Below are 25,453 nucleotides of genomic sequence, written 5' to 3' on the forward strand. Positions count from 1 at the left end.
AAATGGTAAAAAAAAAAAAAATTAATATGATCATTTATGACTGCTAATACCATCTCAAAAATACATCCATTTCAAGGAAGGTTTCACATATAAAAGACCCTGCAGTGCTTTTGTAAGATTAACACAATATACCTCTCTAAATCTCTAAGACGGGTCTTACATTGACATAAATCCTGATAAATGTTTGAAGATAAAACAAAAAAAGATTTAGAAGCACTGATATATAGAAACATGAATGCTGGTTTAACCCCTCACATCAAACTAATAAATGGCAGTCTGATGCTATAGTCATATATAATACATTTATAAAATTCATAATTTGATAAACTCATGCTCCAACGTGACAGTCTGAAACAACTGAAATTGTTTCAAATATTTAAAAACTGATATTAATGCATTCTGTGTTCTGTAAACCATGCTACATTCAACATTTAAGGCAGTTTGTTATTTATACAGGTTTGATGTTGATCTTCCAAAATGGCATACTTCAGAGAAGATTTAATCTACTTTTTTCTGTCAAAAAATGCTGAATTTTTGACAGTAATATAATATAATATGCTTTTTTTTGTTACAGATTATTTAAAGGAAATTGCAGTGTGATTTGGAGATATGTTTACTACATTATATGAGGTTCAGTCATGGTTCTGGATGTCACAGCATGTTTTGGAAATGTATGTGTAAAAAAGGTGTGTATAAACAAGCAAAGAAATAAATTTCACGATGATGAAATGAAAATGTTATAGCCTAGCCCTATTTCTTAAAGACCATGTCAATATGACTGATCGGTTACTTAGTTACAAAACTCTCAACTCTTTTAAGTTTGGCTGTTGAAGGGGCTATATAAGAATTTTCACGTGTTAATCGCTTTTTTATTGCCAATGTGTGAACAGCTTATAACGACATGAAATGTAAAAAACGAGACGTTCTCCTACTTCCTAGATTGTCTATGAAAGCCTGTGTGGGCTGATTTTTACGTGAATGACTCAGGACAATTTTACCGGTAAATCAAGAGAATGTGACGTTTCACGTGACCGACACACTACACTACATACTGCCGTTAGCTGGTTCCCTCCACAAAAACCCTTCCCATAGGCTTTTGGATTATCGCTAAAAAAGATCTCTGTGATCAACAAAAGTGTATGATACTTGCACGTTTTGTCCACACTTAGTTCTTTCAAAATTATACGTTCTCATTAATGTGTAATCACTTCAACCAACTAATTAAGCATTCTCGTAAGTGTATAATCTGCCATTTAGATTACATACGAGCGAGTCGCTCGAATGGCGGAAGCCATGTTGCGCATCCATCTTGAAAATATATTAGACAAAGAGGGACATATGGAAATTCAAGCTACGTCTTTCGCGTTTTTACACTCAGTGGCACCGTGACGAATGCGAGGGGGAGATTACTCGAGACTGCCGACAGATTTGAAATAATACGGCCATCGTAGGAGTTAAAACGCCCTCGGAATGGGAGGGGCTAGAAAGTAATATTCAGTTGGTAGTCATATACAATTTCACCTCTAGATGGGAGTAAATCCTACACAGTGTAGCTTTAACCTTCCACAACTCTTTCAGTTTTTATCTAAAAAACAATACTCCAGAAAGTTTTAGACAATAGTTTATAAGAGCACAATTATAAGCATAATGAGGCTGTAAAATCGGACTGAGTTTAACTGTTTAACTAACGGCGTGATGACGTTAAAAATGCAGAAAAAGCGTGTGTGTCATGCAAAGAAAATGGATTTATTCAGACTATGGTCTTACATCGCCAGATCTGAATTGTCTCCATAATTTATAATCAAAGTACCATCCATAACAGTGTCATTTTAATTACCTCATCTGTCGAGAGCTTGTGCAAACATATCCACATTGCTACGATCGGATGCTTTCTTAACCCTTTCACACGTAAATTTAAAATATTCTGGCTGACCCCCCAGCGTGAGTTTTTCAAGGCGTCCGTTATTTAGAACGTGTCACTTTATGGTTTCCATGGTGACGCGTCATTGCTTCTCAAGTGACATACCGCAGCAACAACAGCGCTGAATGAATGATGATCTGCTTTTATGTCAGTTTTCCTTTTTAATTCAAAATATTCACAAATTTGCTAGCTATGGCATGAAATATCTGATATTCCGATTGTCAAATGCAAGTGGAAGTGTTTTGTTGTTTAAACACCTTTATAACGATCGCGTTAGTTGAGCTGTATGCGCGATGGGCGCCGCCATGTTAGTTTGTGCCGCAGACGCAGTTCAGAGAATCGGATCTGTTGGATTTATTTACAACACGTGAATTCATCCACTTCTCCTGAAATACATAAAAGTAAGTGGCTGGTGAACTGGGAGAAGAATAGAGTAAACTTTAAAGTTACTTACACAATGTGTATCTGATATGAATAAAACGTTATAATGGAAAGGATTGTTGTTGCCTCTTCCATAGACATCAGTGTGTATTTTACAAACTCTAAATGTATTGTTTTTTTAGTACTTATGTAAATGTATATGTCTGAAACCTAAAATAAGCATTATGTGGTTGAAAACACTGAAAAGTTGTGATATATGACAGCTCTGAGCACGCCTGTCTCTGGCTCAGCGCCAGCCAACGCGTGAAAGCACATTTGAATTTAGCAGTTGGTCACGTGATGCGCTGACCGTTCTAATCACACCGGTGTGATCGTACGCTCCAGGGACCAGCCTAGACTGATCACACCGGTGTGATCGTACGTGCGAAAGGGTTAACTGTCATTACTTTTGCAGCACATATTTATATATTCATTTAAGCGTATATCGGGACTTCATGTCTCTTGTACCGATACGTGTGCACGAGAGCGAGGACGAGCAGTTAAGATTCTGGCTGCAGTTCACTTAATGGCCACCGTTGTCACTAATAACAAGAGTTTCTGAATTCTACATATAGCCCCTTTAATTTTCCAGGTCAGCATTAACACCTCAGAGCAGATGATGAAGATTTGGTTTTAGGCTATGAGAGATTTCTGTAACCATTCGGCATTCGGTTCTTTCACAGTGTTGTATAGCATTTGCATTAGGCTCAAGAGGGACTTTTCATCTTGGCACTTCACACACACATACACTAGTCTACACACTATATCTGCTGATTCATTACAATGATTCAGTTATAATTGGAGAGTTTGGTTTCAAATATAGGTTGGTGGTAGCAAAAGTGTTAAAAAACACAGCGACACTTTATAATGACTTATAAGTAAATCATAAACATTATTAGAGTATATAATGCATAACAGATCTTAAATTCATGTACATTGAAATAGTCATGAAATTTATTTTTACTTATAGGCCTGTTTATATTTAAAGCTGAAGAATGTAACTTTTTTACCACTGTGTCGCTATAAAAATTGTCCTGTTTATTTTGAGCCACCCAGTCTATACAGTGGCTGCATCTGAAATCGCATACTTTCCTATTATATAGTAGGCGAAAAACAGTATGTGACAAAAGAAGTATGTCTGAATTCGCAGGACTCATAAAAGAGTAGGCAAAAAACACTCGGTTGACCTGCTACTTCCGGTGAGATTCTGAAATGTGCATACGATGGACACTTTACTATCCCATGAGGCCACGGGAGAGGATTTATGAATGGCAGTGAAGCGACGTAACTGATGCTGGTAGGACACATCACATGATAATGACAACATGGTAAATGAAGTGTGTCCAGATTACATTCACACTACACACATTCATACTATATAGAACATACTTTTTAGTGGATGTGAAATAATTTAAAACAAGTACCTAGTATGCAATTTCGGACGCAGCCACTGACTCGACCAATGGCGTGAGTTGGGGGCGGGGTAAGCCCAACTTTTACATTTCCACTAGGTGGCGCTAGTAAACGACATACTTCAGCTTTAAAAAAAAATAAATAATAATTTCTGAAATCTGAAGGGAGGTAGGCTACAGGTGATTTTTTTCCTTGCAGCAAAATGAAATGTTGTACACATTAAAATAAATATGTACACATTTGCATAGCCAATTGCAAAATGATATACACCCTACAGAAAATATCACAAATTAAATTTTTATTTAAAGTGATTTGAATAGTGATTGTCAGTTCCTTTTGTCAAAATCTTAATTGTTTAACAAAATAGCCTATTTAGTAATACACTTTTCATGTAATAAACATGTGTTTAAGCTCTTTTAAGATAGAATGACCCATAGGAAAGAAAGACATTAAGGGTTTCTGGCTAAAATATCAAGAAACGGTCTCTGGTATATGCAAACAATGTGAATGTGATATGCAATCATACAAAAACAAAAACAAAATTGTCTATAATGTTGCATGTTTCCACTAGTTAAAGTAAAGGTATTGCAAAAATGTATTTGTTGAATCCTTCCAAAATCAATTTCTTACAGCATAAAAATGTAGGTAATAATGTCATTGCATTAGAAAAGAAAATCAAACCAAGTGGAATCTGAGACTCCACTAATGTCCAAATCCAAACTTGTTTGTTAAAATCTTAAACCTAACAAACTTCTCTTTGTTTGTGCTATATGTTTGGTTAAAATAAATTCCACATGACTTGATTTTATTATCCAATGCAATAAATTTAATTATAGAATTTTAAGTGTGACCCAACTAAATTTTTGGGCCCACCTGTAGCACCTCCCTTCGTTAAAGTGACAAAGTTACTTTATTTATATAAAATTACAAAGTCATCATAAAGTGTGAGCGTATTACAAACTGGTGTCAGCAGTCTCAACTTTGGGCACCGCGGGTTCAGTGATTGTATCCGGATGCGCGTCTCTGCAGAAGAACACCGCCGGGTTTTTACAGGCCCACATGGCCACATCTCCCCCGTTGGCCGGGCTGGAGGAAGACAGGCGGCTGTTTGCCCCGTGCCGGCTCACGTACCGGTCCCGAATCCGGTCGGCCCGAGTCCGGACCGTGTCCCTGCGCTGCGTCTGCGTGGACAGGTACGCAGCGATGTTTCTAGTCCTGTATCCCTCCTCTCTGCTCCGGCCCAACAGCATGGATATATTCGGGTTCCTTATGGCATAAATCAACGGGTTGATGGCACCGTTAGCCCACGCCATCCAAATGGCCAAAGTATCCATAGCGGGGTTGAAAGAGTATCTCCCGAGCGCGGTGATGATGCCCATCAGACAGTAAGGGCCCCAGCAGAAGATGCTGAACACGATCATGATGAGCACGGTGGTGGCGGTGCGCATCTCGCTGTAGAAGCGCAACAGGTGCGCGTAAGTGGTCACCGGCCGCACCCTGATCTCCGACAGCCGGACGGTTTTACAGATGTTATAGTGGCAGAAGCACATGAGGGCGAAGGGAAGCAGGTAACACACTACTATTAAAGCGATACTGTAGGTGGTGCCCATCCTGGAGGTGCCCGAGTGGAACACATACATGCAATGGTAAAAGCCCTGTTTGTGCACCACCAAGCGCCCGGAAGTCTCCATAAGCAGGTACCAAGGAAACGAGAAGAGCACAGCGGAGAACCAAACGGCCACCAGCAGCTGGATCGCTCTCCTCCGGCCGATTTTGGCTTGCGGCTGCCTGACGATAGCGTAATACCTGTCGAATGAGATGAGAGTCATGGTCAAGGTGGAGATAATGCCGAAGCAGGTGTTAAAGAAGCCGTTGGCGATGCAGAAGGGCTCCCCAAACATCCAACTGCCATCCTTGCTGAAGAGCATCATGAAGGAGAAGGGTAAACAAAGAACAGCCGTGAGAAAATCAGAGAGGGAGAGGGACATGATGAAAGCGTTAGTGACCGTTCTCAACTGCCTGTGTTTGATTATAACCACCACGACCGCTGAATTACCCAGACTGGACAGTAAGAAGATGGCCAGGAGGAGCAGCGCCTGCGCGGCCACCGCGATGCCCTGGAGAACCGAGTTCCCCTCCGAACTCCACACTGGGGGGTTGCGGGTCATCTCGGCCCCGGCTGTATAGTTGCTGTTTACAACGGGTTTGATGCTCACAATCTCTAAAATGAAGCCCGAACCTGACATGTTGTCCACGGTCGTGTTGCTGATGCCGGGGAGATCCATTGGACACGGTTAGGGCGCATCCACAGGGTGGAAGAGAATTCATCCCTTGTCAGTATCTCCCGTGTCCGTATCACAGTAAAATGAGTATGCGTTACGATGTCACGGATGGTCCCTGTGTAGTTTTTTGATGCCATACACTGTGCTTGGAGTAGCCTAAATAATGCTACCCCGTGCCCTCCCCTGTTACAGACTGAGCTGACAATACCGCTCTCTTGCTGTTAATGCGAGACGAAACGCGGTCACTCCGCTAGGGGGCGCTGGGAGGCCCAGAAAGCCAATTCACCATTGAGACGCATTCAGATTTTACGATAGTTTGTGTTTCACTGGAAACATGTTTGCTCTAAAGTTTATCATCTTTTTTAAGAAATTTTATTCAATGGATTGATATCGGAAATGGACACGGATATCGGTTGTATCAATGTCTATCAAATACATTTTAAAATCGAATGTCCACCAGCATCTGTGATTGGTCGATTCTGACAAGCGCTGAGAAAAGTAATAGACACCGCTGATAAAGCATCGTTTGCTCTACATGTCAACCTGATTGAAATTCTCAATTGAATCAAAATACTTATTGTCAGACGAATTAGGATTAGTTTACTTGCATACCAGCCTACGACTACTGATTCTGCCTAATAAACAAAAACAGCAGCGTCCTAGAACATATTTTACACTTCAATGAATTGTGAGACGGTGAAACTTGATCAACCAGCGAAATAAAAAGGTGTTTTATTTTTTTTCTGTCCCGTTGTACCTGACAAACGCCAGCCCATTTTTAGACTCCGTTTCATTGTAATCGCCGCTCTACATACTTGTTTTATTTCTAGTATACAGATGCAGGGCCCTGCACCTCCCCGTGACGTTTGAAGCCGTTGCTATGACACCGGACCAGACTTTTTTCCAGCTGAATTACGCACTTTCTGTCTGTCTGTCTGTCCGTCTTGCATTTTGGGTGTGTTTAAACAGCCATTGAAGATGGTTGAACCCTTTCAATATTAAAATTCTATAATTAAATAAGTGAAAGACGAAATCATTCCACATAAAAATACTGTTGCAGTCATGGTGATTAAATTAAATAATGGTGATGATGCATATACAATACACTACAGTCAAACACTTCAAACATTATCACAGTTTATTCACTATAGTTTAGAAATTGGTAATAACATATGTCAATAATTTAGAGTTATCAAATCAGTTGATATTTCACTGTTTTTGGCCATCCTTCTGTTAGACTGTCTCATAAATAATACCAATAACAATAGCAATTAAAAAAAACAAACAAAAAAAAAACACTTAAGCAAAACATGGTCAGGTCAGTGTCTGAATAATGTTTGGTCTCAAATTTTTATTCATTTTACTGGTCCACTGTATGAAAAATATTTGGGTATATGACACAGTTTACTTTATTTTGCTATCCTCACTTACATAAATTAACCATAGTGTCCTGCACCCACTTGTAAAAAAATACCAAACATACATCTGGTGTCTGGATAATTTTTGAATGACTGTCAAATGCATTTACATACTATCTAGACTCAGTACATCTGACCAGTGAGTGGCGCTGTCAAACAATTCACCTTTTAGCAACACGTCTCACATTCGCTTGAAGAAGAAGAGTGTGTTTATTCTTCCGGTTTCTGTTGCGTCGTTTAGATTGTTGAGGTTTAAAATCACTAACCAACAAACTGGGCTTATCGATAGCTTTGTAATGCTGCATATGACATGGGTATGTTAAAACGAAAAATATTTATTGCAAACAACTAATGACAATATCGTATTGGTTTTCTGCTGTTGATAGAATCGCTAGTTTACAACAACACACTGCAAATTATTACATGTCTAAGGTTATATTTTGAATTAAAGGATGTCTTTTAATGATGTTTCTCTGGATGTAATGCAGCTGTATCAATGAGCTCCACTTGTCCTGGGCTGTACTGTGGAAGGACCATCATAAATGAATCTATTGAAGGAGAATGTGGGGTAAGTGCATCATATTCATGTAACTTAATCGGTCCGAATAAAACACACAGATTGCGTAACTGCCTGATTGCAATGGGAACTCATGCAAGAGGTCATATTGACACCACAGTGGTGTATATATGTACTCTGATGTGCATTTTACTAGTTCACACTTGTGTATTTCTGTAACACTGCATTAAGGTTTCATTTATTAACATTACTTAAAGATTCCCTTTGGTCAGAAATCAAGCTTTTAATGTTGTTTATATGTCTATGTGGTGTTTTTAAATATGCTTTAAGACAAACCATGTATAAATTCATAAGTCAACACCATTGCAGAGTATTTTCTCCTTAAAACTGCAGTGAACCAAAGACAGTCTCAAAAACGGTTTGAAATCTCTGGTATTTCTGACGTCACAAACTACCTTGTCAACGAGTGAATCTCTGAGCTGGTGTGAGTGTGTGGAGGCGGGGCTAATTAACATATTCATAGAACGGCATATACTAAATGAGGCAAGGGCGTAGTTATATTCAAGCCATTTTAAAGCATGAAGAATTTGTTGTCCAGGAAAAAAACATTTAAATATGTAATTTTCGTGATCAAAGATGAGTTTTAAGGGATAAAATGACTACTTAAGGGGGACTTTATTCTAAATGAGTTAACATGCACTAACAATGAACAATACTACAGTTTTTATTAAAATTAATGTTAATTTCAACATTTACTTATACGTTATGAAATCAAAACAAAAGTTGTATCTGTAAATATTAGTTGATGCACTGTGAACCAACACAAACAAACAATATAATTGTATTTCTATTAACTAGTCTACCATTAATTAACCAATATTTATAAATGCTTCAAAATATATTGCTCATTGTTACTTTGCTCAGGTTTTTCAAACTGGGTTCACAAGGGAGTGACAGGGTGTCCATTGAAAAGTCTAAAGAAAAACTGTTCTAAATAAATAATAAAATAAAAATAAATGACTATTAAAAATAAATAAAACATTAACAGTACATTCTTAATAGTGAGTAGAAAATTGTATGATAATGTAACTTAATAAAAGCCATTTTTAGATTTATAATATACATTTTTTAGTATAGAAATTGGGTGTTTATTAAAGATATTTGCCTTTTTTTACACAAGGATGATCATATTTATTGGTCCATGGGATCTAACATATTGAAAACCATAATGCATTAGCTAATGTTAACAAATGAGACCTTTTTGGAAAGTGAAAGTGTCACCTGGTCATTCGAGAACAGTTCTGCTTGTACTGATATGTATGATTGCAGTTAGTGGTGTTTTGCGGACTGTATGTATTGTGTTCATATTCTTTACCGTTCTCATTATAAAGGTCTGTCCTCGTGGCCAAAGGACAAACCTAGAGAAGATCTGCATGAGATGCACTGGCTCTCCTGAGCTGTATGACTGGCTGTACCTGGGCTTCATGGCGATGCTGCCTCTGGTCCTGCACTGGTTCTTCATTGAGTGGTATTCTGGGAAGAAAAGGTAGTTGGCAAATTTTCTTGTGCTAAACAATAGTAAGATATATGAGGCAATATTATTGTGTGGATCTGATTTTGTTTTGCAAAGCTATGCCTTAAACTTTGATAATGCATCTTTCCAAACTAACCGATGCTCTCCTAATGTCATCTCCAGTTCCAGTGCCCTTTTCCAGCATATCACGGCCCTGTTCGAGTGCACGGCAGCTGCCGTAGTGACTCTGCTGCTCAACGACCCCGTCGGCCAGCTGTCTATTCGTTCCTGTGAGGTTAAGATGCTTTCTGACTGGTACACCATGTTGTATAACCCCAGTCCCGACTACGTCACCACGCTGCACTGCACGCAGGAGGCTGTGTTCCCTCTGTGAGTGCCCTTTACATTTGGTTTGATTTGAGGCTCCAGTTATTTCTGTTGGTTTCCAGGGGTGTAACTAGAGCTGCGTGATTCTGGATAGTTTGAGAATCACAGTTTTTTTGTTTGTTTGTTTAAAACAAATCACGATTCTGAATAGACAACTAAACAATAACATGATTTACTAGAGGTTCTGACGAAATTGCTGCAGTCTATTTACATTTTTTAAATTCATTTTTAAATCAGTCTGAATGAATGATCCATTTGCAGACTTCATTTGCTTCATTACTGGATGAATCAGTGTTTTTGAACAAATCTCTTGATTGAATGAGTGATTCAATTAAATACGCCACCTACTGGTGTAACGGTGTAATTGATACAATCTTTATTCGAAACCTCAAGTTACTTTTAAGGGTGATTTACTCTATTTTGATACGCTACCGTAGACATCAGTGTTTATTTCCGAAATATAAACGTTTATCCCAGTACTTCTTTGTTAATGTGAATTATTGTCACAGAGAAATAATGTTACTGTATGGCTGTTTGTGAAGCTGTTTCATTCTCACACATGACCACTGCGCTCTCTGACTCCGAGGCATCGCCGTACTTCTAAAAAGTTTTAAAAGACATGGGCAAATTGTTGTCATTTAGGAATAAGATTGTGATTGTGTGGGTGTTTGAATTGAGATTGCGATCTTTTAACGATTAATCGTGCAGCTCTCGGTATAACAGTACACTCATGTCAAGATTCGGTTTGATACAATACTGATCTCACGATACTCTCATGATATTTAAACAGAGCCAAAATAGTTCAAATGTTTTTTTTTTTTTTCAAAGACATGATAAACGGTTAAGAAAAAGTACAGTTCATTATGTTAGACACATATTCTTATGTCACTGACAGCATATATTTAAAAAGTATATATATTAATGTATTTAATTTTTTATTTACTAATAATCATTTATAAATATGTAAGCTCAAATGAGTGAACTTCTGTGTTTACCATATTTAGCCCCCCCCCCTTAAAAAAAAGTAATTAAATAAATATATATATATATACACAGTACTGTGCAAAAGTCTTAGGCATGTTAATACCCCCCCCCCCCAAAAAAAAGGGTTTTAAGTCAGTTATTTATATCTTTTGCTCTAGTGTGTCAGTAGGAAATATCAGTTTACATTTCCAAACATTCTTTTTACCATTAATTGTAATAATCCAGTGAGATTTGTGTATGCACAAGGAGTCTGACAACAGTCGGTATGATCTGATCTCACCATCATTGAGTCCGTCTGTGATTACATGAAGAAACTGAAAAAACTGAGACAAACTAAATCCGAAGAACTGCGGGAACGTCTCCAAGATGCTTGAAGAAACCTTCCTGCATAAATGAATTTAGTCTGATATTTAGTCATTTAGCAGATGCTTTTGTCCAAAGCGACATACAAATCAGGACTAAGTTAAGTGAGTCATAGCAAAGAGGCAAAAAACAACGCAAGAAGTGCTCAAAATACGAAGTTCAGGCATTGTTCCAGTAGCATAAGCCCGATAAGCGAGGAAATAAAGGAAAAGAATTTTTATTTTATTTTATTTTTTTTATATGAGGTTAAGTGCTCACAGAAGAGAAGGGTTTTCAGTTGTCTTTTGAATGTTGCCAGGGATTCTGCAATCCAGAATATTAACATGCCTAAGACTTTTGCACAGTACTGTATATATATTCATTCTTGATGGATTCTGAAGTGATCACAGGAGAGGCATTTGAAACGTGTGTTAGTACCTGGTGTAAACGGTAATGCGTCTTGCCTGACCACTTGTGATCGGATCATCGAAAACGCATGTTAATACCAGGTGGAAACGGCTTCTCCCACACTCGCTCGATTTCCGGGATATTGTATGTGATTTGAGGGCATCAGGCAGAAGCTAAAAATATGCGGGAGACTCCCGGAACGCCGGGGAGAGCTGGGATGTCTGTATTGTTGCATTTTTTTATTGCAAATTTACAATACATTGTGACACAATACATTATTACAACCCTATTTCTTTCTGATTCCCTGTTTTTTTTCTTCAGGTACACCATTGTGTTGATCTACTACGCCTTCTGTCTGGTTTTCATGATGCTTCTGCGGCCACTTTTGGTTAAGAAGATTGCATGTGGCTTAGGCAAGACGGATCGTTTCAAGAGCATCTACGCAGCGCTGTACTTCTTCCCCATCCTCACTGTCCTGCAGGCGGTTGGAGGAGGACTTCTTTGTGAGTGTGTTTTTGCTCTTTTTTTAATGAACATTTGAAAATGTACCTAGTTGACATTTGTGTTTTTATATCTCCCTCTTATGTTTTCAGACTATGCATTTCCATATATTATTTTGGTGTTATCGTTGGTCACGTTGGCAGTTTACATGTCCGCTTCAGAGATACAGGTAAATATATTTATGCACTATATGTTTTTTATTTGTGTCGCAGTGCTTTTTAGTTCACGTTCTTAGACAAATATGTTAAAATATTTGTGGCTTCTCTCCTGCAGTCTTTCAAAAACCTTGTGGCTAAGAAGAAACGCCTCGTGGTTCTCTTCAGCCATTGGCTCCTCCATGCATACGGTATCATTTCCATATCCCGACTGGATAAACTGGGGCAGGATTTGCCTTTGTTGGCTCTGGTGCCCGGACCCGCTCTCTTCTACCTGCTAACGGCCAGGTTCACAGAGCCGAACAGAATTCTGTCAGAGGGTGGGAATGGACACTGATGTCACTTCCTTTGTAGGAGAATCATGCATGTTAGAGCTGCATGCCGTGGAGCAACTTTTAATTAAGTAACACCTTTGGCATGGACACCGAAAAGCCATAAATTAAACATTCATGATATCTTGCCATAAAAGTTTTCTGTTACGTCTGTGAATATGCTTTTTTGGGGGGGTTGCTAGACTGAACAGAGATTTCACTTTTTCTTTACTGTTTTCCTTTGAATCCTGAAAACGAGTTTTGGAAAGTAGTCAATGTTTTTGTAAATTGATTGTAACCTAAGTATATATTATTCATTATAATTTGTATCTATCGTCAAGAATAGTTACAAATCAACAATATTCAGCAATGTATTTTTTGTGTGATTATATATATGAAACAGCTGGTCTGTGAATTTCTTGAGTGCCCTGAAGTAATGTTAACCATTTTCGTATGACAAACTTTCTTGTGCCAAATATAATTGTATGTATTTTCCGGTTTCTTTTCATGTGCGGTTAAATCATAGCTTAACACTATAAAAGGAATATCTTGACAAATCATATTTGCATGTTATGAATGTTTTGCTGCTGAATATGTAAATCTGCACACACATTGTATTGTGAGAAGAATTCTATGTAGTTTTCAATGTTCTCAGACACATCCTCACCACTTGACTAAAGATTTTTTTAAACGTATATTTATAAGTTCTATAGGTATTTGTGGAATATAACAAACTGATTAGAGACATTAATGTTTTAAACAGTTTTATTGAACGTCATTTAATATGGAATAATGTTTTACATGTTGGTGGTGAGTTATGTGCATGGCCATCAGATCTATGAAAATGAACATTTGTCAACCGTGTTTGACTTGTTGAATAAATTATTGTGACAGATTTTTGCATAGATGTGGTATTTTTTTAACTACTAACAAAGCAAGTGTTAATTTTTTTCAGCTTTCAGAGTCATGAAAATTAATAACATGTTACACTAGTTAACATGAACTAGCAATAAACAATACAGTTTTTTTAATCTTAGTTGATGTCACGCATTTAACTGTACATTTTTTAAATCAAAAGTTGTATTTGTTAACATAAGCAAATGCATTGTGAGCTAAAATGAACACGATGAACGATGGTATTTTATTAACTATCATTATCAAGGATTAACACAAACTGTACAAACTATTTGTACCATTTTTACTAATAATCAATATAAATGTTTCTAGTAAGACTGTTCTAAGACATTTCAAATCAGCTAGAAGTTGCTTGTAAAGATTGAAATCTAGGTTGGAAATAGTGGAAATGCTGTTCCATATTAATATAAAGTGTAAATGTTTATTTCCTGGCTTTTCTAGTTTGGCTTCTCTAACATGGAACTCATCCCCACTAACTCTTTCTCCAGCCTGTTGTTGACGTCACTGATGTGATGTTTTCTTTCTTGAATCCTTACTATGAGACTGTATATGCTCTCCACAATCTTCTGGTCTTTATCTGCAGATTCCTAATATAAAAGACTTGTGATTAATTCATTTATTGTAAAGTAAATTTCATCAAAACATCAAGGTCAGACAAAACGTTTCAATAGCCACAACATAAACATGCAAGTTCATCAGTTAAAGGAACATTCCAGCATCTGTCGTCGTCCTTCAGTTTAAAGGAGAGCTTAAATGCAGGAATGTGCAGCTCTTCCATTAGACTTTCACTGTATTACTTTAAACACAATTTTGTATTTTTGTAACAAATGGAGGGAGAAGTCAAGTAATAATCGACAGCATACCAACAGTGCTGTTGATTGAGCTTAATTTGTATATTTTGCTTGTTTTCTTGTACCTCAGTAAGCAGCATATCTGTAGTCCAGGTGTCTATTAGACTCTCTAGGGATGGAAAAGACACATGATTGGTCCTGGATCATTAAACTAAGAGCACTATACTTTAAAATGGCTAAGTGATTGTCAAAAGACTCACTAAAGAGGGACTGATTTCCCTCCGTCATCCACTTGGCCTCCTGCATATACTTTTCCTTGTCTTTCTCTGCATCCAATATTTCCTCCTTCATTTGTTCAATGCACTGCAAGTACAGAGCTGTTAGAAAGCACTGTTGCAAAAAATCTCAAGCGATGTGCTGATTAGCGCAAGTTTTCACCATATGCAGACGACTGTTTTCCATCTGAACTTGCTCAAGCATGACCCTGTTCTCATAGATGCTTTTTTCCACTGCACTGATCTCTGCAGCGTTAGAAGTTAACGTCTCCATATGCTTGGCCCTCAAAGTCATCAATTCTTTCTTCAGATCCTCCTACATGGCAGCAAACATACAAATAGACTCTAAGGCAAATAGACTCTACATACACTAATCCAGATACATTTGAAAACGCATATTTTTCTCTACGGTTTAGCCTTGCGTACACTAAGATGTTGGTTTAGTCCTGCAAAACTTTTTGAAAATGCTTTCCCAAGTGGATACATTTGAAAACGGCATTGTAGTGTGAAAACAGACGTATTTGAAAACAATTACGTGTTTAGTCATGTGATGCACACTGAGATCTCTGTTTATACCAGTATGTGCCTAGCCTGGTAATACCAAACTCTGCTACTTCACTTTGCTGAAGTTTATCACAAAATCATTGGTTACCCGTAAGCCAATCACATAACGTTTGGTTATGACGTGTGTTATGCGCAGGCTCAGCCACATCTAACTTCCGCTGTAAACACATGTATGATGCGATAACAAAACCATCAAGCGAAATACTGGAGTGAACATGGCTGTGAACGACTTTTGCAGATTATGTGAAGTAAATCTACGCATCCACGGTACAATCAGCGTCTACGTCACGGCTCTCAGCCCGCCCTCTGTTCGTTGATTGGCCGGCTGTTTTGAGGCGGGAAGATAGGTCGCTATCTCAGACTGAGTACAGAAGCGAATTGAGCGGAAGTACGAAGTCTGACATAGTCAGGCTAGTATGTGCCTGCTATCCCAGACAGCAACATAGTATCGGCCCAGATCTGTCCCTCATCTGGTACATGTGGAACCCACAAAACATACTGTTTTTCGCCTACTATGTAGTATGGAAGGCATAGTAATCATATTCAAACACAGCGTCAGTGTGGACGAGAACATTTTGAAAAACACATGAAAATGCTAGAGTCGTTGAAAAGAGATTTTGAAGCGAAACCAGCGTTTTCAAATCTATCCGGATTAATGTAGACGTAGCCTAAAACCATCAATTTAGCACACAATTTGGAAATGTGAATGCTGAGTAAATATGAACCTTTGGTTGTAGGAGAGCCGCACTCTGCTCTGTGACCTTCTGAATAGAGAGCTCAAGATTTTTCTTTTGGGTTTCCAACTCTGGTAAAAAGGGAAAAAACACAAAATCCTTACAAAAACATCTGAGTTAACCTACAAGTGCCATTAAATTTGACCAAACATCAATTTACTGTGCTATGCTAATCTCTATTCTTTCTCATTTCAATAATTTGCAATTATAGACCCAGACTGCAACATGTTGTCGGCCTAGATCCGGGCCACATCTGGTACATGTGGATTCAACGCCTACCAGATATGGGACGGATCTGGGCCGACACTATGTTGCTCTTTGGGGAATGACCAAGTATTTTAAATACTATCTCATAAAGAAACACAACACTAGCTGAGAAACAACAGGTGGCCGGTTCATGACTCCATAGTTCAGTGAAGTGTTGAGCTACATGAGAAGAATTGAAATGAAGCCAGTACCTGTTATGAGGTTCTTTAAAGTTTGATGTTTGAGATGGTCAATGTCCAACTGAGACTCCACTGCCTCTAAAACCGACTCCTTGACCTTGAGCTCCTGCTCTTTCTCCATATGAGCTTGAGCGATCGGTTCTGCATCCCTCTTTTGAATCACAACAAGACATGCATTTTTAGTTTGCAGATGCAGCTATGCACGCTTAGCTAAACCACATCCATCTAAAAATGTTTTATTGAGCTTATAGTAAGTATACAAATATGGATTTTCTCTTGTACAGTGAGCTGTAGAATTTCATGCTGGTAGTTCATTTCCAGTTGTTTTCCCTCTTCCTCAGTGTTGGACAGCTCTTCTGTCAGATCCTCGATCACTGAATTCAATAATATATGGTCTTGGAGTTTCTTTTCCTGCAAAAACAACAGCATGTTTAGATACAACTATGTCTGTTTGTATTGCCACCACTACTGATAAGTGATTCTGTCAGACCTCCTCGAGAAGCTCTCCATATCTCTTCTCTGTTTGTTCGATGGATGCATTCATCTTCCTTACATACTCCTCGTGTTCCTCTTTTAGAGTTTTGAGAGACTGCTTTATTTTCTCTCTTTCAGCTTCAATTACAGCCCTGGATACAAATATGTTAATGTCATAATAATGACCATTTCCCAGCCATTGATGGAATTTCCGGCAATACATGCTTTCACTGTTATATGGTAGGGGGCGCTATAAGGCATCTTCTGAAAGAGTACAGAATCTCCGGATCAAAACACAGACGAAGAAGAAGCATGTGTTGTAGTCTTTGACAAAAAATGCGATATTCTCAGTTTGCTTTTGTTTTTTTCAAAATGTTGTGTTTTTATGGAAATTATGGAACTTTTTCTTGTTTAGAAGCAGAGACTCTATTCTTTCTTTTTATTCATACAACACAATTTTCTGAAATGAAAGTTTTGTGAAAATGATCAAAAACGCTGGCTGACAACTAAAAAAAAGGAAAGAAAAAACGCTGGCGGGGAAAAGGTAATGATGATTTGAGGAGATAACATAATTTATTGATTTCTCATGGTCAGCTGTCTAATGATATTTAACTAAATTTGCAAATCATATTAAACACTTGCAAATACTATTGCAGTATTGTTGTCTTTTATTTGTCCCAGATAAAATACCTAAATATCCTTAAGATCAACTGACGTGAGAATCAAAATAAGAATGCAGAAATTAATTTATAAACCCCAGATAAATGGAGACAAAACCCACTGCCAATTGCATGATAAAGAGAAGCTTTACTCAAGATAAACTGCTTCTTCTATTCAGAGAGTATATCGGGTTTCTCTTTATTATGCAATTAACAAATTTACCTGGGTTTTCTCAAGTATGTTTTTCAGGTTAGTCTTCCATAGAAGATAGATATAAGTATATAAGAAGTATATTATATCATCATAAGTAATATTAAAATAACATGTTAGACAGACCTGATCATGTTCTGTTTGGCCAATTGACTTTCCTGTTCCTCAAGAGTTTTTCTGAACATATCTGCACTGATTCTGAGAGACAACCATTCAAATAAAGGCATGAAACAATTTAGTTGTAATGTAGTAAGACAAAACCATAAAACACAAGACTGGGCCATACATGTTAGCGTCATGAAGCTGTATCGTCTCTTCTTTCATGTTTTTCATTTCAAATCTGCATTTGGCAATGGATATAATGTCTTCATCATGTCTCAGTTTATTCTCCTCTAACCTGGAACAAAACAATCATTTTAAATATACATTTCAAGTTAGTCATCAGGATGAAGCAAAGAAGAAAGAGGACTAAAGAGACAAATGTACCGTTTGGACAGACTGTGTTTTTCAGCAATCATGTCATCTTCCTTTTTCCTCTGAGTGCTGAAGATGTCTGACAGTTTAGCGTGCCGTTCTGATAGAGCAATTTTCACTTCTTGTTCCTCCTTGATCTCATTTTCAATCTGAGGAGAAATCACAGTCTCAGACTTCACCCTGCTCTTACAGATGGCTTAGATGGGCAATCCAAGTCACCCCAAAATCAAACCATTTGAAAATCTATTATATTAAATATTATATAAAAATTAAATATTAAGTAATATTATATACATGAAAAATATTATGTATTAAAATAATATATCATTAAAAAAATATTTTTGCATGACAATCAAGCACCGCACCACTAAAATATCAGTTTTATTACTGTAAAATTCAGTATACACCTTACTGATGATGTATACAACAAATAGACGTACAGATGAGCCCATAAAATGAACGCAACGGTTAAATGGCTAAGCGTTTTCTTTATGGTTTTCCATGGGAAAATGCTTAACGAGAAACTGTGTTGCAGTTATCTGCCTATATATGCTTCATCAATAAGGTGTATATTTAAATTGGTCTTTTATCACTGTCTACTACATTACACTACATTAAAAATGACTGGCAGGCAATGAAGGAAAGCTTTGTTTTGCCCTCCAGGTGATTGCTCATACACTAAATGTCGCCTTGTCTACGGCAGTTCATTGGAACGAATGTCTTTAAGGCGACATCTAGTGTATATATCTATGCACCAGTCTGTGTACACGTCACACACCAGGATGCGCGAACGCCCTCAGATCACTTGGACGTGGCTGTGTTACAAGAGGTATAAACGATATAAATACTGTTCGTTTTCTCACACAAACCGCTCGTTTCGTGTCTTAGGCCATCAATGTGTACTTACGATGGGGAATTGTTTAATTTGGACGATGGGGAATTGTTTTAATTTGGCCTCTGTGCATGCTCTTTGATAGCATGACTACGTCAGACTTCGTAATTCCGCTCAATTTCATTTCGCTTCTGTACTCAGTCTGAGCCAGCGTCATAGCTTTCCGTTTTCCTCTGGCCTGAAAACAGCCGGGCCAATCAACGAACAGAGGGCGGGCTGAGAGCCGTGACGTAGACGCTGATTGTACCGTGGATGCATAGATTTACTTCACATAATCTGCAAAAGTCGTTCACAGCCATGTTCACTCCGGTATTTCACTCGATGGTTTTTGTTTTCGCATCATACATGTGTTTACAGTGGAAGTTAGATGCGGCTGAGCCTGCGCATAACACACGCCATAACCAAACGTTATGTGATTGGCTTACGGGTAACCAATGATTTTAAACTTCAGACAAGTGCCCCCCCCCCACGAGAGAGAAAACACTTCTCTATTATGCCATTCCAGACTCTGTCTACGAAGCAAAGCGAAGTAGCAGAGTTTGGTATTACCAGGCTAGCTCTTTGAGACAGTGACCATAGACCTGCATTATATGACTGACAGACAAGAACGGTTTGACCTAAAAATATAAAAATTTAAACTACTGCGGAAAAAAAGACATGCTTGCTGCCCTTGAGGTAAGCTAAAACATACCAAAATTTAATTTCAAAGTGAACTATCCCTTTAACGAAAGTTTTCGTTTTAGTTAAAAACAGTACACTGGCAGCCTTTTGCATAACCAGTGTCACCATATACCGTTGCAAGGTAGGTAGGTAGATAGATAGATGGATAGACAGATGGATGTTCAAATATCCAGACCAGGCGCACACCTATTGACTGCTTGAACTATATAACATCTAAGGGCAGTCCAGCACTCAGCTGTATTAAAGGTCATCTATGCACATTGTGTCTTTGAAGAAAAGCATTATAAAAAGCTCAATGTGATGGCTGCTCAGCGGGACCTGCCAGAGGCAGGAAATCGATGCTTCAGATCTGACATCTAAAGACTGAGATTTGAGGGTTTTGATCCCTTTACGAAAAGAGTGCATTAAACACGGAGCAGCCATTCGTTTATTGTCAGGAGTTTTACAAAGATGTCTGGCTCTACTTACCTCTAACATCTGCTCCTGAATGGCCTGAACTTTCTGTTCAAATGCTTCTTCCAATTCAAGCAGTTCTCGCTCATGAAACTCCCTGTTGATCATTAATAACAAAGCTGATTTCTGTTGACCAGAGGTGAAGAAAACAGAAAAAGACAACCGTTTTGCAGTAAGTTACTTTTGTCGATCAAGTTCTTCTGTCTTACTGCTCTCCTCATGAAGCCATTCTTTGCACTTTATTTTAGATGCATTCAGTCCAGCAATGTTCTTCTCCAAGTGGGCGATGTGCTGAAACCAGATAAATGAATAAAGCCTGCCATACAAATCATCCCATACCAACATTATTGTATTATTGTTTTGGCATTTTACAACATGTGTAGATTCGTTTACATTTTCACACTGCGTGACTGTCTCCTCCTTGTCTAGGAGTTCTGATGTAATGATATCCAGTTCCTTGCGTGTTTCTGCATTGATTTTTCTTTGTCCTTTAATCTTAAGAACAGTTTCCTCAATCTAAACAGGGAAAATATGAATTAAATCCCAGCTTTTGAGTGAAAATCTATCCTGTTTGAAAAAAAATGCTCAGTCTACCTCCTTTCCTACAGTGCGTTTGCTTTCAGCAAATGTTTTCCTCTTCTGAATCATGTTTTCTTTTAGGTCCCGTTGGGCTGTTTCCACCTGGACAATTTTGTCCTTCAGTGACTGGATCTCATTCTGTTTTTCCGTAAGCAGTATCTTTGTACCAGCTTTTTTTGACAGCTGCTGATTCATCTGATCAACAGCATCTCCATAGTTTCCTTTAATGTTTTCTTTCTCCCGACTGAAATATAATGAAAAGAAAAAAGTGACGTGAAGGCCAAGTATGGTAACCCATACTCAGAATTTGTCCTCTGCATTTAACCCATTCAAGTTAGTAAACATGGATTTTATCATTTTTTGTGAGTTATTAATGCTAAAGTGTGTCATTTCTATAGCACCAAACAGAATTGCAAAAATAATGACAAATGCTCATCATTGGTCAGACAAAAAAGACAGCCCCGGATTGAATGCCCTTAGGTGTGTTCGACTTGATATGATGTCTTATTAGCAAAGTTCGGGAGAAGCACGCTCAGATAATTAATATACAGCATAGTATATATACAGCAGTTTTTACCGCTGTTCTATGACAGTTTTCCAGCACCCCCACCACCCCCCACCTCCTCACTTACTAGTCCTATCCCAAACCTGCAGTAGCACCTCAATGCAGTACATGAGATCCGGGGGGGCGGAGTTGGATACAGATATAAGGGGTGGAGATTGGTAGGTTTAGGGGTGGGTTTAGGGATCAGGGGGTGGAGACTGGTAGGTTTAGGTATATATAAGGTGGGAGGAGTTGAATTTTATCCAACTCCTCCCCGTGGATTTCATGTTCCGCAGTGAGGACCATCTCCAAACCTGGGATGGGGGAGTACTCTGGGTTTGGGCCATATTCTAAGCTCGGAGCCCTCTCCCGGACAGCACGCCAAATACGCATAAATTACTACATCTGATTTCATGTAAGTGTGAACTCATGAAGTGTCACTTCGCAGACCAATCGACTTTCTAGAAATTTGGTCTAACTTAAAGGGACAGTTCACCCAAAAATGTCTGTCATCATTGACTCACACTCAAGTTGTTTCAAACCTGTATGAATTTCTGTCTTCTGCTGAACACAAAAGAAGATGAAGGATGTCGGTATACAAACAGTTGATGGGCCCAGTAAATGGGGCCCATAAACTGTTTGGTTACCCATATTGAATACCTATTTAAAATTTTTGGTGAACTATTCCTTTAAGATGGTACAGACGCCATGCGACTATGACATATATGTCATCAAAGTAACGCAAGAGCGATTCGAGAGCAATTCTGCGCAGATTCTCCAGAGCGGCTGCACAGGCTCTGAAGAAGACACAGCTGTTTCATGATTGGCCGGATTCACAACGATCATGTGTGTTTTGTGTTTATTCTGATACATTCAGGTCAGATTATGCTCACAAATTTGTGTTTTCATACCAGTAAAAACTCTTTTCATGTAACTATAATGTTTTATTGTGTCTTGTCTAGCAAAATAAAACCAATACAAATATATATGGTATTTTAATAGTATAGGCTTATGTTGAACTTTATTCTTGCATATGGCGCTTAAGCAGTAAAGTACTGAATGAACACTGTTTCTGCTTCATGAAAACACCCGAAAAGGCTGTGTATTTGACAAATATTATATCTTATCCACTTTCTCTGTGATACAGTACGCAAACACTGCGCAAGCACCACTTTCCGGCTGTCCAACTTTATGTCTCCGTTTTCAACTCCTCCCCGACTGCAAGCGATGGGTTACATGCAGCCAAAGCTGACGTCGAACACACCTATTGCTTTTACAAGAAAGTTAATGTTGAAAGAAATGTGCACATGCATTTCAGCTTTAAAAATGGTACAAATAATAATGGAAACTAGTACATTCCCATGATCCCCATGGGTCAACATGTTTGAAGACTCACAGCAGAACAGCATTTTCTAGTTCAAAGATTTGTTGCTTCTCCTCCATGGATTGTATGTCATCTACTACAGATTTCAGCTCAGATTGAAGTTGATTCAACACCGCAGCATTGTCTTCTCTAGCTGCAGCTACACAAGCTTTAAAAACATCAACAAACATCTTTAGGAAGTTACAGTTTCCCATTAACCATGAGTTGTTGCCACAGCATTTAGACTTTTATTTCATGGATTCAACAGGTTGCCAAAGATTTGTGGATGAACTCACCTGATATTTCATTCTTGATTTCATCCTGTAGGTTAATTTTTTTATGTCGAAGCTTGCTCGTCTCAATGGTTTCAACCTCAAGTTTCTCGCGTGATGTTTTTCTAGATGATTCCTAAATAAGATTGCCACAGTGATATGAACACCTACTACATTGATCATTCCTGTAATGCAGTATCTGAATTTTATGTGTAACTTTAACAGGATGGAAAATTATATTGAGGTTTGATTGATTACTAAGTAAAATGATTTGTTTTGTTTGAAGCATTTGGATTGGAGAAAGGAAAATAAGAAGAAACACACTGATTTTTAATGTTAGACGGTATGATGGCAATTAAAATTGCGACATCACTCAAACTAGTCATGATGAAATTATGTGAATTCACCCTTATGTTGACTACATTTTGACAAAAGAAAAAATCTGTTATTAATTCCATCTCTAAAAATTGTGAATTTGATCATTTATAGCCTACTATCTTAAGAAAATTATTACAGGGCATTAAAATACTGCAAAACAGAAATGACACATCGGATATGAGCCGAATATACTGACCCTTTTTTTGAAAACCACAGTAAAGAATGGACCAGTTTAGACGAGGACTCAGTTAAATGTAAATACTAGTAAATACCAGCTCTTTAATGGCTTCAGCTGTCTCTCTCAGGTGGTGACTTGCTTCTTGACTAAAAGAAACCCCTTCTTCCCTCAGTCGTTTATCTGTAAGGTGTAAATGAATCTACATTTATTCACTGAACAATTAAAACTCGATTCTTAATATGTAACGTTAGGCTATTATATAAAGACAGGACATATTGAAATTGGTGTGACTGAAGCGATCCTAGTATTTAACACCCTTACAAAGACAATTTCTTACCTAACTCGCCCAAATGTTCTAAGGCAATTCTTACAGCTGGGAAATCCGGTACCAAACAAGCCGCCATATTATTAAATATTATTTTATTTTTAAACGGGAAAAGGACGACAAGCGATTGGCAGAAGAGTTGAAAACAGCAGTTTGACTCGCACGCAGTTCATCTGTGTAGTGTGTCCTGCACACGTTGGCATGACGACCGTCACTCACAGCAAGTGCACGGACCCCCTGTGTGATCTGAATTTTCCTAGAAAATCGCAGCTTTGGAGTATGTAGAAAGATTATGACGTAAGCAGATCTCAAAGTCTTACCCTGAGGGGTGTGTTCTACATGAAATCCATTTACTATTCCTTATTTATTTATTTGAAGGAATATGTTCAGTTTGTACAAAGGCTATACTATTTCAAGAAAAAATATCCTGGCTAACGTTACTTTTTTATTTAGTTATTTATTGTAAAGTATCCTGTTTTAATAAGTATTTTTTTCTTATTTTCTTAAAAAATAATAAATAAATATGATTTTTTTTTATTTAAAGTCTTACAGAACGTACAGTTCTTACAGTTCACACAGAACGTGTTTTTTTTTTTTAACCATTGTCTTTCAATGTAAACACACACTAGACAGACATCTTTAACCTTTGCACTTGTTCTGCAGCGTCTCGCACATGAGAGGACATTCTAAAAACGTGGCGCTCAAGTAAAAAATAAAAAATAAAATTCAACTTTTAAAGTCCCCATGAAATTAAAATTGAAGTTTTTTGACATTTACTGTTATATAACAGCCTTACTGTTATCTATGAGGTAGCCTAGTGTTTCAAAACAATGACAAAAAGCGTACCGCCCACATTATAGCAGGCTACAAATTACAAATTACTTCATAAAAAAAGTATTCAGTAACGTAATCCAAGTACTATAATATGAAAGTAATGTAACTGATTACTTTTGGATTACTTCAAGGTCACGTATATAAATAAAGTCAAGCAAGAAGAAAATTTATATAAAAATATGTATTTATATGTTTTTTATTTTTTTATTTATTAAGAATTTGGTCCAGTGTACAGTATTTGCAAAATATACACACAGGCCTGAATATATATTCATGTAAAGGGCTATACAGACATCTAGTGGCTAATGTATGGTATTACAGGTTATTTTGTTTTATTTTTAACAAATTTTTAACTAAAAAATAAAAACACAACATTTAAAATTTCTAGACAATCTACATATTAATTTATTTTAAAATAGGCCTACATGTTGACTAAAGCCGTGATCTTTTTTAATTTGCCTGACTGAACTTGGGGCGTTGGCAGTGGGAGTTTCCCTACGTTACCTAGACAGCGAACATCCCGTTAAGTGAGAAAAAATTAAGAAAGGACGTTTAGGGTAGCCTACTAAAAAAGCCACTCTCCTAATTTCTACAAAATAGCAGCGGAATTTCCATGAATTAAAAGCGATTTTACCCGCAGGCAGCATCGTTTCTACCAGCAGCAGTGATTCAATCTGCGTCTGAGGAGATTGTAGAAAGCTGTTATTTGCGCATGCACCAGCGCGTGGCACACGTGAGTCATTACTGGCAACAGAACCAGGAACTACTGTATAAATAAGCAGCACTTAATATAGTGTTATTATGCCAAAATACTTATTTATTTAGTTTTAAATGAAACC

The 25,453-nt window shown here is 37.7% G+C and overlaps 3 protein-coding genes across 3 annotated transcripts; 1 reads left to right on the top strand and 2 right to left on the bottom strand.

Moving 5' to 3' along the window:
• Positions 1-4,702: 4,702 nt before the first annotated feature.
• Positions 4,703-6,197, bottom strand: gpr135 (G protein-coupled receptor 135). Its single transcript, XM_081393781.1, has one exon. The coding sequence runs from the start codon at positions 6,037-6,039 to the stop codon at positions 4,708-4,710; it is 1,332 nt and encodes a 443-aa protein (XP_081249907.1). The 5' UTR covers positions 6,040-6,197; the 3' UTR covers positions 4,703-4,707.
• Positions 6,198-7,587: 1,390 nt separating this feature from the next.
• jkamp (jnk1/mapk8 associated membrane protein) lies at positions 7,588-13,468 on the top strand. The gene is made up of 7 exons (XM_081394026.1): positions 7,588-7,768; positions 7,943-8,022; positions 9,363-9,517; positions 9,668-9,874; positions 11,927-12,108; positions 12,199-12,275; positions 12,380-13,468. Exons 1-7 carry the CDS (start codon positions 7,765-7,767, stop codon positions 12,596-12,598), a joined length of 924 nt encoding a protein of 307 aa, XP_081250152.1. The 5' UTR covers positions 7,588-7,764; the 3' UTR covers positions 12,599-13,468.
• A 1,215-nt stretch (positions 13,469-14,683) lies between these two features.
• ccdc175 (coiled-coil domain containing 175) lies at positions 14,684-23,859 on the bottom strand (the record flags this gene model as incomplete). The annotated part of the gene is made up of 16 exons (XM_081347825.1): positions 14,684-14,869; positions 15,843-15,922; positions 16,310-16,448; positions 16,580-16,708; positions 16,788-16,923; positions 17,768-17,839; positions 17,928-18,038; positions 18,128-18,264; positions 20,157-20,238; positions 20,323-20,432; positions 20,535-20,657; positions 20,736-20,964; positions 22,661-22,796; positions 22,924-23,035; positions 23,550-23,635; positions 23,793-23,859. The coding sequence occupies 16 exons, from the start codon at positions 23,857-23,859 to the stop codon at positions 14,684-14,686; spliced, it is 1,935 nt and encodes a 644-aa protein (XP_081203951.1).
• Between the last annotated feature and the right edge of the window lie 1,594 nt (positions 23,860-25,453).

The sequence above is a fragment of the Scardinius erythrophthalmus genome, assembly GCF_964197995.2.
Source record: "Scardinius erythrophthalmus genome assembly, chromosome: 19".
Classification (NCBI taxonomy): Eukaryota; Metazoa; Chordata; class Actinopteri; order Cypriniformes; family Leuciscidae; genus Scardinius; species Scardinius erythrophthalmus.